The sequence below is a fragment of the Chiloscyllium plagiosum genome, unplaced genomic scaffold (genome assembly GCF_037043375.1).
Source record: "Chiloscyllium plagiosum isolate Xiang-an unplaced genomic scaffold, Cpla_swu_hap1 HiC_scaffold_12, whole genome shotgun sequence".
In the NCBI taxonomy this organism is placed as follows: Eukaryota; Metazoa; Chordata; class Chondrichthyes; order Orectolobiformes; family Hemiscylliidae; genus Chiloscyllium; species Chiloscyllium plagiosum.
Window position 1 is genome coordinate 82,032,243 of NW_028270150.1, and position 24,392 is coordinate 82,056,634.

At 42.9% G+C, this 24,392-nt stretch overlaps 1 protein-coding gene across 5 annotated transcripts in view; it reads left to right on the forward strand.

Moving 5' to 3' along the window:
* Positions 1-24,392, forward strand: part of LOC122555487 (actin remodeling regulator NHS-like) — a 416,299-nt gene that overhangs the window by 344,658 nt on the left and 47,249 nt on the right. For 3 of the 5 annotated variants that reach the window (XM_087992981.1, XM_087992982.1, XM_087992985.1), the window contains exons 3-4: positions 12,914-13,035; positions 23,121-23,183. In XM_087992981.1, the coding sequence (XP_087849107.1) occupies positions 12,914-13,035; positions 23,121-23,183 (185 nt within the window). Of the gene's footprint in view, positions 1-9,741; positions 9,860-12,913; positions 13,036-23,120; positions 23,184-24,392 lie in introns of those variants that run through there. The other 2 variants (XM_087992984.1, XM_087992983.1) reach the window with 2 other exon arrangements.

Sequence of the window (24,392 nt, forward strand, 5' to 3'; positions counted from 1 at the left end):
AGAGAGAGAGAGAGAAAGAAAGGGGGAGAGACAAAGAGAGGGAGAGAGAAAAAGGGGGACAGACAGAGAGAGAAAGAGGGAGAGATAGGGGAAACAGAGAAGGGGAGAGACAGAGAAAGAGACTTAGAGAAGGGAAGGAGAAAGGGAGAAACAGAGAAGACGGAGGGACAGAGTGGGAGAAACGGAGAGAGGTAAGGCAGAGAGGGAGTAATTGAAAGAGAAGGGAGCAGTATGGAGTGGGGAGATAGAGAAAGGGAGGGACATGGAGAGAGAAGGGAGGGACATGGAGTGGGAGGGATAAAGAGGGGGAGAGACAGAGAGATGGGGAGAGGCAGAAGGAGAAGCAGTTAAGAGTTGGGGAGCAACATACAGAAGAGTGCAGCTGAGGGAATCTACTAGAAAGAGGTACTATCATGACACGGATTTATAGGCTCTGTTTCATCAACATATATGAACGTCAGTGTCTCAGTAAGCTCAGTGCACTGTGCTGATCCTGCCAGGCAGCTACAACCTTCTGAAACAAGGCCTGCTGTCTCCTGGGCCTTGTGGCAAGGCAGTATCAGTGCATTATGATGAACCCTCACCACATAAGTAGGGAAGATGTGTTGGGAGGCCAGAGATTATTAAGGTGGACAAATCCCTAGGACCGGATGGGATCTATCCCAGGCTGCTGAGGGAGGCAAGAGAGGAAATAGCTGGGGCCCTGACAGATATCTTTGTGGCATCCTTAAATACAGGTGAGGTGCCGGAGGACTGGAGGGTTGCTCATGTTGTCTCCCTGTACAGGAAGGGTAGTAGGGATATTCTGAGTAACTACAGACTAGTGAGCCTGACATTGGTGGTGGGAAAGTTGCTGGAGAAGGTACTGAGGGAGAGGATCCATTTATATTTAGAAAAGAATGGGCTTATCAGTGATAGGCAATATGGTTTTGTGCGAGGGAGATCATGCCTTACCAACTTAATAGAGTTCTTCGAGGAAGTGACCAAGTTGATAGATGAAGGAAGGGCTTTTGATGTCATATACATGGACTTTAGTAAGGCATTTGATAAGGTTCCCCATGGTAAACTAACAGAGAAAGTGAAGTCACATGAGGTGCAGGGTGTTCTAGCTAGATGGATAAAGAACTGGTTGAGCAACAGGAGACAGAGAGTGGTAGTTGAAGGGAGTTTCTCGAAATGGAGAAAAGTAACCAGTGGTGTTCCACAGGGATCAGTGCTGGGGCCATTGTTGTTTGTAATATACATAAATGATCTGGAAGAGGGCACTGTTGGTATGATCAGCAAGTTTGCAGATGACACAAAGATTGGTGGAGTAGCAGAATGCATAAGGGACTGTCAGAGAATACAGGAGGTTATAGATAGACTGGAGAGTTGGGTGGAAAAGTGGCAGATGGATTTCAATCCAGACAAATGTGAGATGATGCATTTAGGCAAGACTAATTCTACAGCGAATTATACAATGAATGGAAGAGCCTTGGGAAAAGTTGATGGGCAAGAGATCTGGGAGCGCAGGTCCATTGTACCCTGAAGGTTGCTGCACAGGTGGATAGAGTGGTCAAGAAGGCATATAGTATGCTTGCCTTCATCGGACGGGGTATTGAGTATAAGAGCTGGCAAGTCATGTTAACATTGTACAAGACATTGGTTCGGCCACATTTAGAATACTGTGTACAGTTCTGGTTGCCACATTACCAAAAGGATGTGGATGCTTTGGAGAGGGTGCAGCAAAGGTTTATGAGGATGTTGCCTGGTATGGAAGGTGCTATCTATGAAGAAAGGTTGAGAGGTTAGGTTTATTTTCATTAGAAAAAAGGAGATTGAGGGGGGACCTGATTGAGGGTTACAAAATCATGAAGGGTATAGACAGGATGGATAGAGACAAGTGTGAAGGATTCAATAACAAGAGGTCACGCTTTAAAGGTGAGAGGTGGAAAGTTTAAGGGGGACACATGCGGCAAGTACTTCACACAGAGGGTGGTGGGCGGCTGGAACGCATTACCAGCAGAGGTGGTAGAGGCAGGCACGGTAGATTCATTTAAGATGTGTCTGGATAAATGCATGAGTAGGTGGGGAGCAGAGGGATACAGATGCTTAGGAATTGACCGACAGGTTTACACAGTACATTTGGATCGGCTCAGGCTTGGAGGACAGAAGGGCCTGTTCCTGGGCTGTAAATTTTCTTTGTTCTTTGTTCTTAATACTTATACATTTACGTATATCATCACTTTTAGCAATACCCCAACATCCCAAGTCCCTGACTTCACAAATGCAGGCAATCTGAAGGTGTCACTATTCTCCCAGAACATATCCTCTTTGAACTTGGTGTTGGTAGATGTCTAGGTTGTAGATGACTGAGTCTGTCCTTGAGAGTGAGAGGGTGAACTCCTTTAAACCAGAGGATCTTTTATCTCCTAAATTTCCTTCACAGACGGTGCCGTTCCCGTTAAACCAGGCCACTTCTACTTTGTAGTATCCTGGATCTCTGATCAAGGCAATTCCATTATATGACTATGTCTTGAATCTGTAGGCACTTGTCTCCCCTACTCTATAGTGGCTTCCAGGGGGTTGTCAAACTGTGTCAATAAATTTTTATTCTCAATCTGCTGGTCAGTCTATGTCAAAGTATTTAGATGCTTTACTTCAATCTGTAGATTCATTTGGAAGTTTTCATTCACCATCAGTAATTGTAGTATTAGAGAAACCAGTGTGCTCACCTTCTCAGGCATACTATTTGAGGACTGCATCTCACTCAGTGTGATTTCTGCCACATGGTAATGAGAATTCCTCTCTTGAAAGAAGCAAAGAGATAGACTATTCTGCTTGAATTTGTGTCTCCTCAGCATCTGACCTCAGGCTTAAATCTATCATCACTATCACCAAGTTGTGTTGGCTTAGTTCAAGGTTTGCTAGTTACCTCAGTAGGGTATGCTTCTCATTAGCTTTCTGATTGCTTGCGTTTTCTCACAAACCTTGCTGATTCTCACAATCTGAACTCTCTTTGATACAATAGCCACACAAAATATTTTTGCCGATGCCACATAATTGCAGGTTTCCATCTTGCTGACAGTATGAAACATATTTCTTATGCCAACGTAACTAATCTTGATGAATTATGTATTCAGTTTGCGTTCTGTCCATTGACTGATTGTTCCATCATTGGCAGTTCAGCCACTGAATGTTCTTTCGACCTGTTGCTCCATAACTAGCAAATTTGACTCCTGCAATTTTATTAAGATTCAAATCAAAGCACACATTTATGTTTGAGTGAGTTTATTTGATTATGAAGTACATACATGTTCTCTATTATCTGATACCCTATATGTTATACAGTTATTGCAACTTACCTTTAACCTTAAATGCTGTGCCCCTGGATCATGTCATTGTATTGCTATGGGTGATGCACACTGCTCCTTCGATGATTGTACACACTCTGATAATATGGTGATAGCTGCCCCTGTACTGAGCTCAAAATGATTCGATGCCCATTGACGTCAATGTCCTCTTGCCAGAAAGGGAGGTTGGGACTTCCTGTTTCCGTGAGGAATACCATTAGCTTTTCTTTCCAGATGACAGTGGTCATGGGTTGCTGTTTAAGGATCTTTGGTGAATTTCTTGAGTGCTTGTTGTAGATAGCACTGAATGCTGCAACTGAGCGTCGGTGGTGGTGGAGGGAGTGGATGCTTCTGGATGTGATGCCAATGAAGCAAACTGGTTTGTCCAGGCTGGTATCAAGCTTTTTGAGTGTTGTTGAGGCTGCACTCATTCAGGCAAGTGGGAGAGTATTCCATTCCTGATGTGTGCCTTGTGGATGGGAGGTAAGTTACTTGCTGCAGTATTCCTAGCCTTTGACCTGTTCTTGTAACTACTGCATTTAAGTGGCGAGACCAGTTGAGTTTCTAGTCAATGGAAACCCCAAGGAAAGTTGATAATGGAAATTCAGTGATAGCAATGCCATTGAATGTCAAGGGACAATGGTTAGGTTCTTTCTTAATGGAGATAGATTTCCCTGCCATTTATGTGGTACAAATATTACCTGCTACTTATCAGTCAAAGCCTGGATATTGTCCAGATCTGATTACATTTGAACATAGACTGCTTTCATATTTGGGGAGTCATGAATGGGGCTGAACATTATAGAATCATCAGCAAACATCCCTATTTCTGACCTCATGGTGTAGGGAAGATCATTGATGAAGCTGATGAAAATGATTGGGCCTAGAACACTAGCCTGAGGAGAGAGTGGAGCTGAAATAATTGACCTCCAACAACCAAACTCATCTTCTTATGTGCCAGGTATGACTCCAACCAGCAGAGAATTTGCCCTCTGATTCCCATTGATTCTAGTTGTGTTAGGGCTCCTTGATGTAGCTTTTGGTCAAATGAAGCCTTGATGTCAAGAGCTGTCACTCTCCCCTCACCTCTGGAATTCAGCTCATTGTCCCGGTTTGAACCAAGGCTGTAACATGGTCAGGAGCTAAGTAGCCCTGGCAGAACCAACTGTCAGTTATTTCTGAGCAGATGCTGGTGATAGTATCTTCCATCACCTTACTGATGATCGAGAGTAGACTGATAGTAATTGGTTGGCTTGGATTTGGTTTTTTTTGTATAGGACATATGTGGGCAATTTTCCATATTTACGAGTAGTAAATTGAATTGGCTGAAGGCTGGCATTGGTGACCTGGGGACCACTGGAGGAGGCCGAGATGGATCATCTACTCAGCACTTCTGGCTGAAGATCGCTGTGGATGCTTAGCTGTATCTCTTGCACTGATAAGCTGGGCTCCTCCATCATTGAGGATTGGGATATTTGTGGAGCCTCCTCCTCCAGTGAATTGTTTAATTGTTCACCACCATTTACGACTGGATGTGGCAGGACTGCAGAGCTTAGATCTGATCTGTTGATTATGGAAGTGTTTAGCTCTGACTGTTACTTGCTGCTTATGATGTTTGGCACGCAGGTAGTCCTTTCTTGTATCTTCACTTAGTGCTTCTGCTGGCTTGCCCTCTTTATTGAATCAGAGTTAATCCTATGACTCGATAATGATGGTAGGGTGCTGGGCCATGAGGCTGTAGATCGTGTTGGAGTACAGTTCTGCTGCTATTGATTGCCCACAGTGCCTCATGAATGTTCAGACTTGAGTTGCTATATTGATTTGAAGTCAGTCCTGGTTAGCCTGGCGATAATGCCACACAACACATTGGAGGTTATTCTCAATGTGAAGGCAGGACTTTGTCTCCACAAGGATTGTACAGTAGCCACTCTTACCAATAATATCATGGGCAGATGCATCTATAGCCGACAGATTGGTGAGGATGAAATCAAGTACATCTTTCCCTCTTGTTGGTTCCCACACCATCTGCCTCAAACCCTGTCCAGCAGCTATGTCCATTAGGGCCTGACCAGCTGCTGCAAAACCACTCTTGGTGGTGGACATTGAAACCCCCCCACCCAGAGTACATTCTGTGTCCTTGTTGTCTTCAGTACTTCCTCCAAGTGCTGCTCAACATGGAGGGGCATGCAATCACCAGTCGAGGGAGGATGGTACATGGTAATCAGTAGGAGGTTTCCTTACCCATGTCAGACCTTGATGGCATGAAACTAAATGGGTCCAGACTCGATATTTAAGACTCCTGAGGCAAATCCCTTCCAAATGTATCCCATTGTTCCGCCATCAGTGCTGGGCCAGGGATGGGGATCTTGTTGTGTGGGACAGTATATGTAAGGGATGATTCCTTTGAGTGTGACTTATAGGCTGCTGCTTGACAAACCTGTGAGGCAGTTCTGCCAATTTCAGCACTGGTGCCCAGATGAGGACTTGGCAAGGTCTTTGCACATTCATGTCTTAAAGAATTGGTTTCTCCAAGTTGTCCAATTCTCCATTCTATCTCTGAAATGAAATAGATCTGGTAATATTATTTCTGCTGTCATGTCATCCGAACATTATGATTTATTGTCCTTGCTCCAAAGGTTTTTTTGTTCATTCTGCAGTGTAGCAATGCTGCAATGTGTACTGCTGAACTGGGAGCTTTTTCTGCATTTGCAGTCAAAATTGAGGATTCCTGCCTTTCTTGCATCTTTTCCCAGTGATCCTTGTTAATCATAGTCTCGATATTGTACTCAGATTCTCTTACTGGCATTCCTGAATGAATCCCATTCTTTGCATCTTTATATGGCGGTGCCTGATCTTTTAACAGGGTTTTTGAGGTGTTCCCACTGCCTGAGACTGTAAATTTGCTTTCACATTTCTTTTCCAGGATTACACTTATTGTGCGGGATTAAAATTAATGTCCCTGCCTTTATTGCAGTTTAAGTCATAGATCTCCCAACTTTTCTGCAGCTTCAATAATCTCCCAACTTCCTTCTTCCATCAGACAATTTCCGCTTAGGGTTATAAATTGCCCAATTATTGCTTTAATACTAATGACATGGACTGGTTTCAAGTTGCCTTTGTGGCCCTTCATTATCCCTGTTTCTGTGAGGCAGCAGTGCTAACCACTGAGTCACCGTGCTGCCTTTAAAGTAAGCGTAGCCACTGCACTTGATCTGAGCTGTAAATACTTTGCTTGCTATAGCTTTACCAGCCTGTAAACTGTGCCGTTTTATAAACGTCTTCCCCTTGCCCACCAGCTCCATTATAATAACTGGAGCCCAAGTCACTCTTCAGCATTAACCCTTTCAGATGCTTTACATCCCTACGCAATCAGCAACAGTCGTCAAAGTCACAATTACTCTCAACTGTTTTGCCTCCCAGGGATCTGCTGCAGATAGGTGCAGGGTGTATAAAACAGCTCTTATTTTCAGTGCTACAAACTGGATGAACTTTGCCTGTGGTGATGCCAAGCAGCAGGTGCAACATTTGGACTTGTGCCTGTGATACACTTCCCACACCTGCTTCATGAACTGGGAGGGCATCCACTTCACCTTCGGAATTGTGAACAGGCTGAAGTACAGAATAGCACTGAATGCCACACCCCCCTCAGATGTATCATTGAAGACACATGCCAAGCTCTCTGGAATGGCTGTGGGGTCATTCACTCTTCATACAGCACTGTTCAGCAGCCAGGCTTGGATCCGCGGGACAGAAAAAATAAATAACTCACATCTTCCTCGAGTGAATCTGGGGAAGACACGGAGTAGGAAGCTGATGTCTAGTGAAAGCTGCTCCAATTGCAATCTGGATGGCAGGTTGCTTGGCCTGTTGTGGTTATGTGTCTGCAACAGAGGGTATTTACATACTGAGTCACAGAGTACATTTCCATTCCTAGTTAGAGAATTTCTTTACAGGAAAAGACAAGCAGAAGTGCTGGAGAAACTCAGCAGATCTAGAAGAGTCCATTTCCAAAACAAGACTCCTATTGGCCTTGTTCTTCTCGAGCCATACTAACATTGTCATCGCAGTGCTGCAGAAGTTAGTGACACTGACTTAAAACAACGAGAAAGCTGGTCAAAAGCTCCCATCATTTGTTGAACTTATAAGAGTGCTGTGGGCCAAAGGGAACATCACTGCGTCACAGTCATCTAAATATAACAATGGACTCTAGTGAATACAGTTGAAAGTGGAATGGTCACGGTGATGGAGGAGGGGTCAGATTACAGTAGTCAATGTGGACTATGTTTGTTACTCAGCCGGCATGGCACCTTCACCAAGTTGGTGTCCAGGCCACACTATGCTTTACCAGGGCCATGGAGGAAGAGATGACAGAAGGTATGGTTCTCTTGCTGGGGTGGTCTAGGGAGGGCCTTCTAGTACAGTCTGGACAGAATGCACTGCACCATCCAGTTGTTGTGCTACGCTCTGCACAGTTGGAGCAGACAGCGAGGCAATGTGATTGATGCTGAGGAGCCAGGGAAATGGGAGCACTGTCTGAGAAGAATGAAGACGTTGAGCTGGAGGAAGCAGTCCTTGCCGATTACAGCTGCATTGGGCACTGCAAGGCAGAGAGGCCTGACTGATACCCTCCACTTCCAGTGGCTGCTAGTCACATGCAGAAGACCATCCTGGACTGTGAAGGTCAAGATGACAGCATTTGTTCACAATGTGAGAGTGAACTGCAACCTGTGACGGGATGTGTAAATGCACTCTGTGACCCAGTGTGTTCCTTTTTGCAGGTCATCAATAAAAGCTCACCTTTGTCCATATCCATATGCTTGCCTGTATCTGATGTTCCCCTACTGGACAATGACAAGAAAGGATCTTTAGTAGGTACTGGGGACAGAATAGCAGTGACTCAGAAAGGAGGTGTAGATGGGATGTAGCTAAGGACAGGTAAAACGAGTGGCCTGTGGTGTCATCGATCCAGACTGAGAGAATGAGATTGCACATGCAAGGGAGTGTCAGAAGAAGAAATAAGATCCAGCACAGAGTGTATTTACACACTGGGCCTCAGGGCGTATTTACACACTGGGCCTCAGGGCGTATTTACACACTGGGCCACAGGGTGTATTTACACACTGGGCCATAGAATGTATTTACACACTGGGCCACAGAGCGTATTTACACACTGGGCCACAGGGTGTATTGACACACTGGGCCACAGGGTGTATTTACACACTGAGCCACAGGGCATATTTACATACTGGGCCATAGGATGTATTTACACACTGGGCCACAGAGCGTATTTACACACTGGGCCACAGAGTGTATTTACACACTGGGCTACAGGGCGTATTTACACACTGGGCCATAGGATGTATTTACACACTGGGCCACAGAGCGTATTTACACACTGGGCCATAGGATGTAGTTACACACTGGGCCACAGAGCGTATTTACACACTGGGCCATAAGATGTATTTACACACTGGGCCATAGAGTGCATTTACACACTGGGCCATAGGATGTATTTACACACTGGGCTACAGGGTGTATTTACACATCCAGTCATAGTGCATTGACACACTGAGTCAAAAAGTATATTTGCACACCGAGTCCTGGTGATTTACACACTGAGTCACAGCGCAGTTATACACTGGGTCACAGGCTGATTTTATACACTGGGTCACAGCATGTAATTACACCCAGTCACAGTGCACTTACTCACGTCACAGAGTATGTTTCCACACCCAGTCACAGCATGCTTACCCACCATTCCCAGACAGCATTTATATACCAAAGCACAGAGTGTCTTTACCACTTGGTCTTGGAATGGATTTACAGTCACAGCATATTTCCACATCCAGCCACAGAGAGCATTTGTCCATCCAGTCACAGTGCATTTACTCACTGGTTGACTGAGCAGTTACACACTGGGTGGCAGAGCATGAGCACTCTGAGCTTTGAGTTTCCACTTTGTAGCACTGGCACTCTGCAGGCCACAGATGTCAATTTACAATGCTTTCATTGTGAATGTTTTGTCCATCATGCTGCAGTCTAAGGGTTAAATATGTAATTCTCTGTTTTTAAGAGCACAGAAATAATCTGGGGTGCTTATACATATGAGCTTTTTTTTCAGAGTTGGGTCGTTATTGTTTTCAGCCCAATGATAGAAACTCAGAAATTGTCCACCCTTTTCAACGGAGAGAATGAATCGTCTGACCAAAGTCAGAAATCACTGCAACCTCATTGTATCCCTGTGCTGGTGCAATCCGTGATAGCTTCATTCTAAGCTGCGTCTGACTGAATCAATTCAGCATCACTTTGTCATTTTAAAGTCTTGTGTAAAGCAAATAGTGTCTGTGGGCAGAGGCATAGCCCAGTGAGCAGCTGGCAGCCTGCGGATTGGGCGCTTCAGCTCCATTCTCTGCCATAATGAACTTTCCATCGAGAAACCTGCTGTGAGCTGTTACTGCGGTGCTGTATTCTGCAGAGGGAAGCAGTTGGTGGGACCATGGGCCGTTATCGCAGACCTGGTCAAAGAGGTACAGTTGGCAATCAAACTTAAGTTCAGTCCCCAAAAATAAAAACCCTTGTCTTTAATTCCATTCTATTGGTCATCATTTGTGTGTGCACAGGGAATTCGGTACAGTTAGTTGTGATGTCAGCTTTTTGATCAGTCGTCAATTGTGAAATGTAGCTAATGTGAATTACAGTGAAAAATGCTTCACACTGAGTATTTTGAAGTGCATATCTGCTCCCAGCAGCCCTTCAAATGCAAGTACAAATTAGTGCTGTAAATACATTGCTTGGCTGAGAGAAAAGCAGAAAGCCTCTCTGGCACTGCACAACAGGACTTTATCTAAATAATGTAGCAGTGGCCGTTGGTAGCTTTTGCTCACTTTTAGTGGCCATCTTGTTGTGTTGTTCGCTGCCTTTTTGAGTGAAATTCGTTTCTCGGTTTTTGTCTTGATAAAACAAAAAGATGCCAGCATGTCAGTTGGGTGAACGAGAGCTCTCTGGATGGTGAACACATAGCCAGAGACCCGTTGCTGTTGTCGATACAAGTCACTTTGCACTTTGAACCGAGGGTAGAGCTTTCAAGCTTTTGTGGGTTAAGTCGCACACCGTAGATAAGGGCAGCGAGTCAAATGCATGCAAAGACAAACTGCCTCACAGCCAACCCTCTAATGGCAGGAGGGTTGATGACAAATTGCCCCATTTCAGTTTGATAGCTTAATAAGTTGACTGAGTGATTATTTAAATCTTTTAAAAAAAGTTTTCATAACCAGAGGTTGAACATGAGATAAGTTGGAAAGTCTGTTTAGAGGCACTTCATCTGGCTCCTGTCCTGGGAACTCGATTTGGGATTTGTTGATACAAAAGAATTAACTCCCTATCATCGACACAGACTTAAAGCAAGCAGCCCTGTTACGCCGTGAAGCTGCTATTGAGTAAGTCAAGCCCAGAGGTATTCAATGAATGGGGAGCGTGACGCATTGTGGGGATAGAGAATGGAAACGGCTAATCTGGCAATGAGAGTTTGAAGGTTGGTTAAAGGATTAATACTGTTTACATTTCAGCTGCTCGCATCATTGAGGGTGGAACTAGTTGTGAGAAATGGAAGTTATTTCATATATCAGGAAGTGAATAGAATGCACTGCTTAGAAGGCAGCATTCATTGAGGCATTCAAAAGGGTATTGGATGAGCATTCGGATGGAAATGGTGTGCAGGGCTATGGGGAGAAGGCAGGATATTGACACCTGGTAATAGAGCTAGCGTAGGTATGATGGGCTGAATGGCCTCCTCCTGCACCAAACAATTCTGTAATTCTGTGAAGTGTTGCTTTTCAAGAGGTCTCAATGAGAAGCCAGAAGAACTACAGCCCATTTAATTAGTCATCTGATTAGGATGGATTGTAAGCTTCTGATTGTCCCACAAGATATCGTATTTATAATTTTGTTTCCTTTAATCAGTTCACTTGTAAACACATACCGAAAGCTGTTTTGCCTATGCAAATGGACTAGTGAGATGAATTGGAATTGACAATTAACCCAAAAGAGAGAGAGAGAGAGAGAGAAAGAAAATCTTGTATTGAATTGGTATGTCAGGTATGTCAAATGATGCTTTGCAGATTTTATTTTAATGGATAGTGATGACTGTAGGAAACATGGCAGCCAATTTACACACAATAAGACCCCACAAGCAGCAATGAGATAATGGCCAGAAAATGTGTTCTAGTTATGTTGGTTGGAGAATAAATATCTGCAAATATCCGAGGATACCCCTGCTTTACTTCGAGCTCTCTCATGTGAATCTTAACAGCTTCCCAACAAGACTGGCAGAAAGTCAGTGCAACATCTCATTTGCTAGATGGCACCTCTGACAATGCAACACTCCCTCAGTACTGCACTGAAACGTCAGCAAAGCTTTTCTTTTCAAATAATTGAATTGGTCGCTGTGGGCTGGATTGGTAGGAACCTGTTGGAGCAGGTTCAGTGGTAGCTGGGTCCCAGTGCAGCTCACTCCCACTGCCAGGAAAACTCATCCCAATGAAGTCAGAGGCAGGAATGGACTGATGTAGGAAACCTGTTGGCTAACTAATTAAGTTCAATAATGAGCCACATTATTCCTGACTCCACAGAGAACAATTCAGGGATTTTCCCTAACTCAAAAGGGTTTCACTTGCCTCCAGAAACCAGCTAACCTGGTTGGTAGTGAGGTTCCCTTTTTAAAACATTAAATGCCCACTTGAGGGAGTTGACAGCAAGAAATGGGATGCCCCTGAAATCCGACCCCCCTGCACCCCACACTTGTTTCCAACCCATCCCACATTTTGTCAGCAGCCAACACCCTGCAAACCCCATCTTACCACTCTTCACCTGTGGCCTGGGCCCCTTGTTGATCGTAGGTCTTTTGTGGGTGGAGTACCACCACTTCAGGTGGCGCTGTTGGGCAATGGAGAACTTCTGGCCTCTTGATTAGTCAGTGGATGGGATTTCTGCCACAGGGGTTGTCAATCCTTGGGCAGGCCCATTTCTGTTGAGTTTGAGCCTGGTTGGCACTTAATTTGGTCAGACCACCTCAACTAAAGCAACATTTGTCTGCCACCAGTTAGTCTTGGAGTAATAGAGTTACACAGCACAGAAACATGGTCCATGCGACCAGATATCCTAAATTAATGTAATCCCATTTACCAGCATTTGGCCCATATCCCTTTAAAGTTATCCAGCTACAGAATGCTAAATACAGTTCCACAACATAGTGAGCTTTCTACCTGTGATTTATGAACAATGTACAGCATACTGCAGTTGTGATGAATTATTAGGCTTAGGTCTCATTCAGTGAATGTGCCAGAGAATGAAAGATGCAAGTGTGAACTCTGAAAAGATGGAATCCGTTGAGGTGAACTGCCCTAGAGTCAGCCACAAAAAGGTGAAGCATTGGCAAAAAGCTGGACAGCAGATAGGATTGATTTTTGGATGAATGTGCTTTTGTTTCTTGCTTTATCAGCAGCGAGAAATTCTTTCTCAATTGGCAGGTTGCGAGATCTGCAGATCACGTTTCCCTAATTTGTCTTGTTCTTGTTTCTTGGCAGAACATCAGAGACAGCTGGGAGAGAGAAGATTAATGAAACCCCCGTCTATGTTGCCCCCGCCACTGCCCTTGACACAGCCTCGCCATCGTCTCAGAGCACAGAAAAAACAGCAAAGCGCAACGGTGAGGCCACCTCTTCCTACAGCTTTCTCAATGAATTCACTCTCAGAAGCATTGCATTGTGATCACACAGTACTTTATATGTTGACAGCTGCATTGGATGTTCTGCTTGGTTGGAATTGTCCATGATTGCCTTGGATTGGATTGCTGAGGGAGAACAATTGTCATGGATCATGGACAGGGTTATCCTTACCCTTGGTGTGAGGTGCCACTCGCTCTCTCTTGCTTGTCCTGCTGCCGAAACAGTAGCGCAAGCATTTGAAACATACTTCCATGTGGAAGCAACATTAGCTAAGAAGTATGAAATAACTTATCAATGTTGATTTTATTTGATTTTTGATACTCAAGTGTTGAAAATTTACAAGTTTTCTTTGGAAATATTTACAAGTATTTCACAGTCAGGAAAATACTGTTAGATAGAGCTGTGATTGATATCAAAGGTAATCAAATCCTTAAGTTACCTCTTGTTGCAGAGAATGAGTCAAACAATTCTGACCTCTAGACCAGTTTGTGCTCTTAGTGCATACTTGGGGTGTAGGGGGCAGGACACTTGCAATCTAGCAGTGACTCCCAGAGACAAGAGTTGTCCTTTCTCCTAACTATTCCAAAGCCAGCAGCTGCTTTGGTGAGTTACTTCAAATTCTTGGGGTTTATTTTGGAATTCTACACTGATGTCCTCGCTCCCATATTCCCCTCTTCATTCTGAGCCTAATGGGAGCTCTATTGAAACGTCGATGGTGCTCCAAATGGAAAGTGGCCACCTGCCCTGTGAGCGCTTTGTCTTTTTATATAAACCTCTACTCTGTGTTTGCCTCAGCGCCAAGAGTGGGGAATGTGTATCATTCCTGCATTGTCTTTTCAGAGTGCATGGTCTGCTGTCGGTCAGCAAGACAGTGAATAAAATGGTGTCAACATTTATCCAGCTTGGCAATCTGATCTCCCGTTTCCATGGTGACAAGCAGTCACTGTGCACTAACAGGTCTGCCTCATATATATTTTTGTTTGAAATATTAGTGTCAGCGCACCACTAGTGCTGTAGCACCTCTGTCCAGCATAGCTTCATAGTCACCAAGGGTTCAAACCTGCCCTAAATTGTCCCTCAATGTCCCTAACTTAGGACTTTCCTGATCAGGTGCTAGACTGGCTGGTCAGTTGTGGGAATTGAAACTTGGGTGTGTTGCATGTTGGGTGCACATTTCTTCTCTCCAGCTTCCAGGTAGAGCACTGAAGGTCCTGGACCAGCTTAGCTTCACCAGGGAATTGTCGGTGGTTGAGTAGTGAAGAGCTGACGGGTTGAAATTTGAACTTCATGATCGTTTGACTAAGGTCTGGAGGGACACCAACTGTGCCAAGATGATCCAGATAAAATACTTATTTCTAATCCTAAATTGCTTTGTCCAATTTGCTGTATGGCTTCACTCCTGATAATATATTACACGAGAGGCTGAATAGGCTGGGCTTTTTTTCCTGGAGCGTCGGAGGCTGAGGGGTGACCTTATAGAGGTTTATAAAATCATGACGATAGGATAAACAGACAAGGTCTTTTCCCTGGGCTGGGGTAGCGCAGAACTACAAGGCATAGGTATAGGGTGAGAGGGGAAAGACAGAAAAGGGACCTAAGGGGCAACTTTTTCACACACAAGGAGGTGCGTGTATGGAATGAGCTGCCAGAGGAAGTGGTGGAGGCTGATACAATTGCAACATTTAAAAGGCATCTGGATGAGTATATGAATAGGAAGGGTTTGGAGGGAAATGGGCCGGGTGCTGGCAAATGGGACTACATTAGGTTAGGATATCTGGTCGGCATGGACAAGTTGGACCAAAGGGTCTGTTTTGTGCTATACATGTCTATGACTCTAGATCTGACTCACCTGCTTCTAAAATCCCCTGAGGCTTCAGTGATTTCCCTTCATCTCACTCTTTTATCTGTACTGAAGTCATAGAGTCATAGAGATGTACAAATCAGAACAGACCCTTCAGTCCAACTTGTCCATGCCGACCAGATATCCCACCCCAATCTAGTCCCACCTGCCAGCATCCAGCCCATATCCCTCCAAACCCTTCCTATTCATATACCCATCCAGATGCCTTTTAAATGTTGCAATTGTACCAGCCTCCACCACTTCCTCTGGCAGCTCATTCCATACACGTACCACACTCTGTGTGAAAAAGTTGCCCCTTTGTCTATTTTACACCTTTCCCCTCTCACCCTAACCCTATGTCCTCTAGTTCTGGACTCCCTCACCCCAGAGAAAAGACTTTGTCTATTTATCCTATCCATGCCCCTCATAATTTTATACCCCTCAGCTTCTGACGCTCCAGGGAAAACAGCCCCAACCTGTTCAATCTCTCTCTGTAGCTCAAATCCTCCAACCCTGACAACATCTTTATAAATCTTTTCTGAACACTTTCAAATTTCTCAACATCCTTCTTCTGGAAGGAGGTCAGAATTGCACGTAATATTCCAAAAATGGCCTAACCAATATCTTGTACAGCCACAACATGACCTCCCAACTCCTGCACCCAATACTCTGACCAATAAAGTCTAACATCCAGCCGTAAAGAGATGTTTCACTTGGTTGTAAGTGCTTTATACACATAAGGTATTGGACTCCCTAGTCCAGAAAGGGAACACTATCCATTCTGGACTCATAAAAACTGGAAAGTCTGCATGTCTGTGATGCCTCCACTCCCATCCTCAACTGTCACACATAGGGCAAAGTATTTAAAAATTTGCCAGTGCTTCAACAGCAGTCAACATCTTCAGGACAGAGACTAAGTGTAAATTCATACAAATCAAAATCCTTAAGTAGGTTAGCAAAAAATCTGTATGAAACCATGGGGTCCTGAGCATCTGGGATAATGGAATACATGTGAATGTAATGTGAAAGTTTGCTGCCTCTAATCTTCCAGTTTAATAATGTTTGACAGGGCTAAAGATGCACAGTTTATTGTGATAAGTTAAATCCATTTCCATAACATTATCAAATAATGAATCACACCAATTCTGATACCAGTCTGCTCGATAGTCAAAAGACATATTAATATGTCAGCGGTATGCTGAAAATCAGAGAGGTTTCAAATGTTTTAGATAGATCTTCTGAGCTTTGATTGAATAAAGTAATTTTGCCCAAAGTAAACCAACCTGAAATTGGAGATAAGAGCCTTCAGGAAGTAATTAAGAAATGTTAATCATAGTATATTAGCATATTGCTATGTAATACCACCTTCATGATAAGAATGCAGTAACTGCATGTTAGAACCACAAAGCATGCAAGGAGGTAAGCGGTGCCATGATGGATTAGATCAGTTATTGTTTCAAAAACATTAATCGATCAACGGAAGTGTTGACAAAAAAAAAACTTTTTAATTATAGAATGTTGGATGACAAACTCTTTTGCTGTTTGGAGTTCATCATGTTGTCTTCAGCATCTGATGCAAAGCATTTCAGATACCATCATGGTGAAGGGTCAGTGGCATACACAGTTAATGTTTGCCCAAAGGATGCAGAGTAGACAGATCAGCTCATTCCTGATGAAGGGCTTTTGCATGAAACATTGATTCTCCTGCTCCTTGGATGCTGCCAAACCTGCTGTGCTTTTCCAGCACCACACTCTCGACTCTGATCTCCAGCATCTGCAGTCCTCACTTTCACCTAGATCATGACATTAATCAGTATGTAACACTGATTTGATACCAGTATTGTCATTTTGGATTTCACTTCTCCAGCACTGCCTCTCTTACAGCTTGCAGGGTTAACACACTGGAAGAACACTCCCTGGACTTTTTAAATCATTGTCCATAATATACAGGTTACTTGATATTAGGTTTCAGGGCTCACAGTTTATGGGTATGGGGTAGGTTCATTTAGGACTGAGATAAGGAGAGATTTCTTCACCAGAGATTGGTGAGACTGTAGAATTCAGCAAGACATATTGTTCAGGGAGTATTTCCCATTCCTGTGTCACAGCAGTGTGTCAGAGATCTGTACTTTACCAAAGAGATCCTCACTGAAATCTGCTGTCTGGTACAGCGACAAGGGAGAATTGCATTGCCAGTGGCTGTCAATGTGATCATGGTGGTAAACTTGCACACGCTCTGGAATCTTTCCCTTGACAGATGGAAATGTTCTTGAATGCCGTGTTTTGCAGTGCACTGCTGCATAATGGAAGTCCCTGAGGATCTCTATTTTAAGAGTTAATTTCATTTTACCCCTCATGGGAGAGACAGTCAGACAAAGTGAGAACATAGCTTCACCACAATTGCAGAACTTGTGCCATTTGGAACACACATATGATTTTGCAGGAGCACATTGTCAACTCTGCAATTGACTGGAACCAAAAGGATATTTCCCTTAGTGCCCTGATACAATGTATCATTCAGGTCAATGCCTGGTATTTTGGCAGAGGTTATAATGCCTTCATTCTGCAGCAGCTTACTGTGCCATCTGGCATAGCAAACTGAAAGGTAACTACTGAATGACAAGGGCTTCCCCTTCCCACCCCCTGCCCCACCACCACCACCACCCGCCCCACCAACATGGTTCATGAGTACAGCTCACAATCCTCAAACACCCATGCAGCAGGCCTCAACTGAGAGTAAGATTCTTTCCACGCCGAAGGAACGAAGCTAAGTAAGAGATACCAGCTTGTAAATCAGTGGAACGAGGTGGAAGTGTGATATGAGAAAGAGAATACTGTCAGCCTCAGCACCATGGCTGGCTCTAGCTTCAGCAATGGCCAACATGTCCTCTTCCACGTGGGTTCAAAACTGTCGGCAGTCTGTTACCTTCCAGTTGGAGTTGAACCATTTGCTCCTGAATGACAGGATGAAGAGTGTCATCGAGTGTTGTGTATGACATTTGACTGAGTTGGCTATTGTTTTCGAACAGCTGTTGAGGGTGCTGCCATCTTTGTGAAGTGCCCTGGATGCATTCTTCGCTCCAAATCTTATAGCTCTCACCATCCAGATCAAGGAGAATCACTCATCTTTCCTCCCTCCTCCCACATCAAGTGGGGCCCATTGCCCTTCAACCCCTCCCCACAGCTGATTTTCAGAAGATCCTGTTCAGCAAACGGCATCTGAAGACCCGGTTAACGTCTAAAACTCACAGGGTTACTATAGAAACAAGGCCCCAGGCCTGAATGGGAGCTAACCTTGAGCCTCAAACATGCCTTACAGGCGCATCACCCTCTTCCCAGAGGATCAGGCACAAAACCAATTCCTCCCCTTTGTCCTTTCTATGCAGTTGCCTAGCAACATAATGCTTGTTTCTGTGCAATGCTGTTTGGTGCGATCACAAGGTAACTGTTCTTCACAATGAGCACAGAGATTCCTGTCAGAATACAGGAATCGGGAACATTTCAGTTGCAAGTGCACATTTGCACTCCTTTGGCATTTGTTAGAAAGCCTATTTGATTTGATGCCCGATTTTGACAACAAAGCGATTAATTCTGGCCCAGGCGTAGTTTTCATCAGCTCAGAATGTGTCCCTGAGTTCTAAATACCTTAACCTTGAGAAAATAGGTTGTGTCCTATTCCCTATTCTGCTTATAAGGTTCCAGTCTGTCAGTAGTGTAAAAGTTTAAAAGTTTGTGCAGAACTGGTAATGCAACCAATCAATGCCAATGTATTCATTCCCTTTGTCAACATAGAAAATATGGTTAGTAACCAGAGGAAAACACTGCGAGAGATTCTGACTCACACATTACTTTTGTTTCATTCATACTCTTAAGTAATTGAAGTACATGTTTTGTATGTGTAACTATTGAATTTTGTTTTATTGTTGTTGATACCCATCAAACCCAAATATAAATGATTCACAAACAGTTTGTAAATCCTAAGCGATAGAATATCTGTGTAGCTGTGGCGGCTTACTGGAACTTCCCTTCTTAAACAAACTCTACAAATTCACAGCATGGGGATTAGCGAAGCAATCTGCATTCATTGGTATCTTAGCTAGATGAGTTCATGCATAGTGGTGGTGGCATGCAACAGAGAGACTAAAGGCAGTGATTGCCAGCAAATTGTTTTGGACCTTTTATCAAATCTGTGAGGCTGTTAGTGTGCGGACATTTATTATTGTCCTGTAGGCAGTGTGAGACATTTCCTTGGCAGACCAGATGTCTGGTACGTTTTCTTGATTCTCTGGACTAATTAATTAGCTGTTGTTTTTCAGGCAAGTTGGAACAGCTACTCATTAAAATATATGAAATAGGTATAAAGCTTATTAATCACCAATATGTTATCATGACTGACTTTCATGGTACGATTTGATTCCCAGAGTAATATTTGAAAGATCTTCTCTCCAGATCTCTGCTAACTTTGGTATTGATATGGAACCAACATTCTCTTGCAAGTCCCTCTCTGTGATTCTCTTTAAATCCTGCCTTTCCCTTGACCAGCATTGTGTGCTTGGTGATTTAACGTCTGAAAGTTTGGATGGCATTTTGTCACCTAGCACTGCGACATGCAAGCCATTATGTGAAGTCTTCAGTCAAAGTGCATCTTGTAAATTGTGATCTTGATACTGCTTCAAACCTGATACTGCAATCTGTAGCACAAACAATCTAACTCGTCTCAGCAGAGAAATACAGGTGAATGCCAGCCAGGGGACAAATTGCTCACACCAGGTTATGCAAGCAAACCTTGCAACGAGGGTGGCATGGTTCACTGGCATTTGTGAGATATTTGTATGAAGGAGCAACATTGGAAGTGGCTGTAATCTATCTGAGAAGTTGATTTCTGGCAGGATAAATTATGAAGTAAGGTTGAGAATATAAAGAGTCTTCAGAGAGTTTGTATAGTGGCACTTGGATTTTGCATAATTGGCTTTTAAAATATTATAAGAATATACTTCTGCCTTGATCTAATTTCTTCAGAGGCAAGTCAGTTAGTGACCTAAATACATAGGTGTTTCAATGGCTGCTGCATAACATTAAATTAATGTTTCGTGCCTTCACACAAGAAAAATTATTACTAGGCCTGTACTGAAATTAGCTTTGTCATAGCTAGTACATGTCTGAGTACCTAATCACATTACCTTGCCCTTTGACTTGCTCCCCACTTCAATCCACTTGTCACAGAATCCCTTTGTACCCAATACCAAGGTGCCCTTGGCAAGGTGAGTCCAACTTTCTTGGGCCTACTTTGAAGCAGCTGCTCCAAATTCTGAAGACCAGTTGTCATAGAGTCATAGAGATGTACAGCATGGAAACAGACCCTTCGGTCCAACCCGACCAGATATCCCAACCCAATCTATTCCCACCTGCCAGCATCTGGCCCACATCCCTCCAAACTCTTCTTATTCATATACCCATCCAGATACCTTTTAAATGTTGCAATTGTACTAGCCTCCACCACTTCCTCTGGCAGCTCTTTCCATACACGCACCACCCTCTGAGTGAAAAAGTTGCCTTTTAGGTCTCTTTTATATCTTTCCACTCCCACCCTAAACCTATGCCCTCTAGTTTTTCCACCCCAGGGAAAAGACTTTGCCTATTTACCCTATCCATGCTCCTCATGATTTTATAAACCTCTATAAGGTCACCCCTCAGCTTCCAATGCTCCAGGGAAAACAGCCCTAGCCTATTCAACCTCTCCCTATAGCTCAAATCCTCCAACCCTGGCAACATCCTTGTAAATCTTTTCTGAACCCTTTCACGTTTCACAACATTTTTCCGATAGGAAGGAGACCAGAATTGCACGCAATATTCCAACAGTGGCCTAACCAATGTCCTGTACAGCCGCAACATGACCTCCCAACTCCTGTACTCAATACTCTGACCAATAAAGGAAAGCATACCAAACACCATCTTCACTATCCTGTCTACCTGTGACTCCACTTTCAAGGAGCTATGAACCTGCACTCCAAGGTCTCTTTGTTCAGCAACACTCCCTAGGACCTTACCATTAAGTGTATAAGTCCTGCTAAGATTTGCTTTGCAAAATGTAGCACCTTACATTTATCGAAATTAAACTCCATCTGCCACTTCTCAGCCCATTGGCCCATCTGGTCAAGATCTCGTTGTAATCTGAGGTAACCTTATTCGCTGTCCACTGCACCTCCAATTTTGGTGTCATCTGCAAACTTACTAATTATACCTCTTATGTTCCCATCCAAATCGTTTATATAAATGATGAAAAGTAGTGGACCCAGCACCGATCCTTGTGGCACTCCACTGGTCACAGGTGTCAAGTCTGAAAAAAACCCTCCACCACCACCCTCTGTCTTCTACCTTTGAGCCAGTTCTGTATTGAAATGGTTAGTTCTCCCTGTATTCCCACTTGAATATATGTCATTGGCTCTGTTGATAACAACTAAGATGTTGGAGAAGTTCTGTTGTTTTTCATTTGCTCTTGGGGAAAGCTAAAGGATCTGTTACACAGAGCAGCTCTATTCAATCAAAGAAAGGTAACTTTTTGAAGGCTTCTGATGTAAATCTGCACAATGTAGCAAGTCTCTCAGTCTAATTTTATGCTCTGTTGACAGAGGTACATCTTGTAGACATTGAGATGCTGATAAGATTGAAGTAACTATAGCAGTCACATTTTTGTCATTAAAGTGCTCAAAAATGTGGCACCTCTACATTCATAGTTTCACCAGGGTTACTGTTGCTCATTTGGTTACATTACAGGTAGGGAACACCTTAAAGTAAAGTCTACTATCTATTGTAAAGCCCTACCATCCCAAAAACCACTAGGATCAATAATTGAGCTTTTAGCTTTTTAATGGTAGTAACTTATTATTCAAGAAGAATCCCTCTTTTATAAACTTTGACCTGATATTGAGTGCTTGCAGTTTAGATGTAGCGGTTGATTTTACCTCATAGCAGGTAACCAGGGGATCTTGATGAATTTCCTGCTTTTCTACTGCCTCATCTGGCAGAATGAGGCCTTGATGATTATAACTGTGGAGCCCCATCAGTATGCCAGTAAATAGCAGTAGTTGTCCACATTAGTGGGAGTGAGATTGCAAGTGCTTCTTTGGACTCCACAGAAAAGGTTGATCCTTTCCCTGTGTTGAACCACCTATTCAATACCTCAGGAGGCCAGCAGAGCCCCTGACCCTACTTGACTGAGCACCGACTGATTTTCTTCATCTGATGAAGCATCACTGGACTTGAAACATTAACTTTATTTTCTTCCCACGAATGCTGCCAGACTTGCTGAGTTTCTCCAGCAACTTCTGATTTTGTTTCATGCAATACTTCTCACTCTTTGCTTCAAAGAATGGTAACATTCCCTTCATTATACTGTTCCTGGGTAAGAGGAATAATGAACTTCCACAGATTGAGGCTGACTGGAACTACTAAGCTTATTGATACATGCTTCACAAAACTACAATAGATTGAATAAGAAAGTCATGGCTACTTAAGATTTCATTTCAAGCTGCATTTCTAAGGGCAGGACATCTTCTCTACCGATATTCTGCATGTTACTGCAAACATTATTGCACAGTAAAACTAGCAAGTTAAATTTTCTTCATTGGATTTTCATCTCTATTCCTGCAATTTTAAAGTTAGTTGTTACATTTTTAGTCACTAAACACTACTTTGATATTTTTACCTGGAGAGAGCCAAGTACATAATGGAGATGTGGGATGTTGGTTGAATGGACAGATTGATGACTAGAATACATGAATGTTAAATAAATGATTTTTGCCTCTTGCATCTCACTCTATTTCAATTGAATTCAACTAAAATTTTTAACCAAGGGATGACCCTCACCTTATTATTGTGCATGGCTGTATAATGTATGCAGTTCTTAGTGCTGTGTGATCTACAATGCAAAGCTCAGGAAGGATTGAAAATTTTGCACAACTTTTATTTGATAATGATCATATAAATGATGTTTATTCTTTCAGGAGAAAGTAGGCAATACAGATTGCGTTGAAGTCAAAGATATTTGAAATGGCTTCAGAAATCAATGAGAATATTGCTGTTTGATGTATCTATACTGTTGGTCCAGCATTTGTGATTAACTTGTATTGGTTCTTTCAGATGTTCATTTTTATTTTGTTTCTCATATTTGATAAGATATTTGCATTTATTTGGTTCTAATGTATCATTGCCCTGTTTTATTTGTAGTTTCACAGCACTCGTTCATCCTCCCCTACTGAATGTTGCCAAATGACTCCCTGGAGTAAAAAGGTACTGGACTCCACCTCAAGCCTTAGTCTTGCTCTCTGCCAGTCCTTACTCTGTGGCTTATGGTGCTTTCCTAAACTTTAACACCATTCAATATTCCTCACTAACATTTTCTGGACATGTTTTTCAATGCTGTACTATTATTTGAAATGAATATTAAATGGGCACATTAGCATTGCATTTTAACCTAAGACTTTACACTGAAAACCAGAAAATACTATTAGTGATATTAGCAGACAAAGGATTAATGTATTGGCATGACATTCCTCTTTTTCTAATGCTGACATTTGTTTTGCATGCTTTAATGCTTCTGCTCAAGTCAAGAATAGTCATTGTTAAGCATTCATCCACTGACTCAACATACAATCATTTCTAGGTTTAAAATTATACTGATTTTACAAAAGAATATATATAAAGCAAATTTCTGTACATAAAAATGTTAGCATGCATGTATTTATGTATTGACAATACTATGGCCTATATTTTTCTGCATTGTGTAGGTTTTCTTTGATGAAAGATGCAATGTGTAAGCTGGTGAGGCATTCTGAAAGGTTGTGTACACAAGCTTTGCAATGTATCTTCAACCCTTGAAAATAAATTATTGTGGGACCAAATAACAGACAGCAGTCATGATAAACTGTGCTGGAATATCAGGAATCATTCATTGAAGAGTTTTGTACCCAAGCACTTTAGCCTTTTGCTCACAGCAGGGACATTGAGATGTTTTAATCTATTTAGATCTGCCATTCATTTGTGAATAGATTTGGGTTTAGAGTTTATTGTCATGTGTACTCAGGTACAGAAGTACAGTGAAAAATGTATAATGTCACCATCGGAGATACAAAAAAACTTAGGTGCAAAGTAGTAAAAGAAACAAAGTTAAGCTTTACCTTCATAGAATAAGTAGAGAAATAAATAAGGTAATGGTTAACATTAAAGTCCTTCTTAATATTAACTAGATAATTAAAAGAATGAGGTTAAAAGTTCAGCAGTTTTTGATGAGTCCTCTATTTAGCACACTCTCTGGGAGACCTCAGCTACCTGCTCTTGACACTGCCGCCACAGATACTGGGGGATGTCCCTCACTGCTCACTCTTCCCACGGTTCCATCACTGCTGCTTCCTAAATCTCCTCAAAGGATCACAGAATCCCTTACACTGTGGGAGCAGGCCATTTAGCCAATTGAGTCCATATGGATCCTCTGAAGAGCAT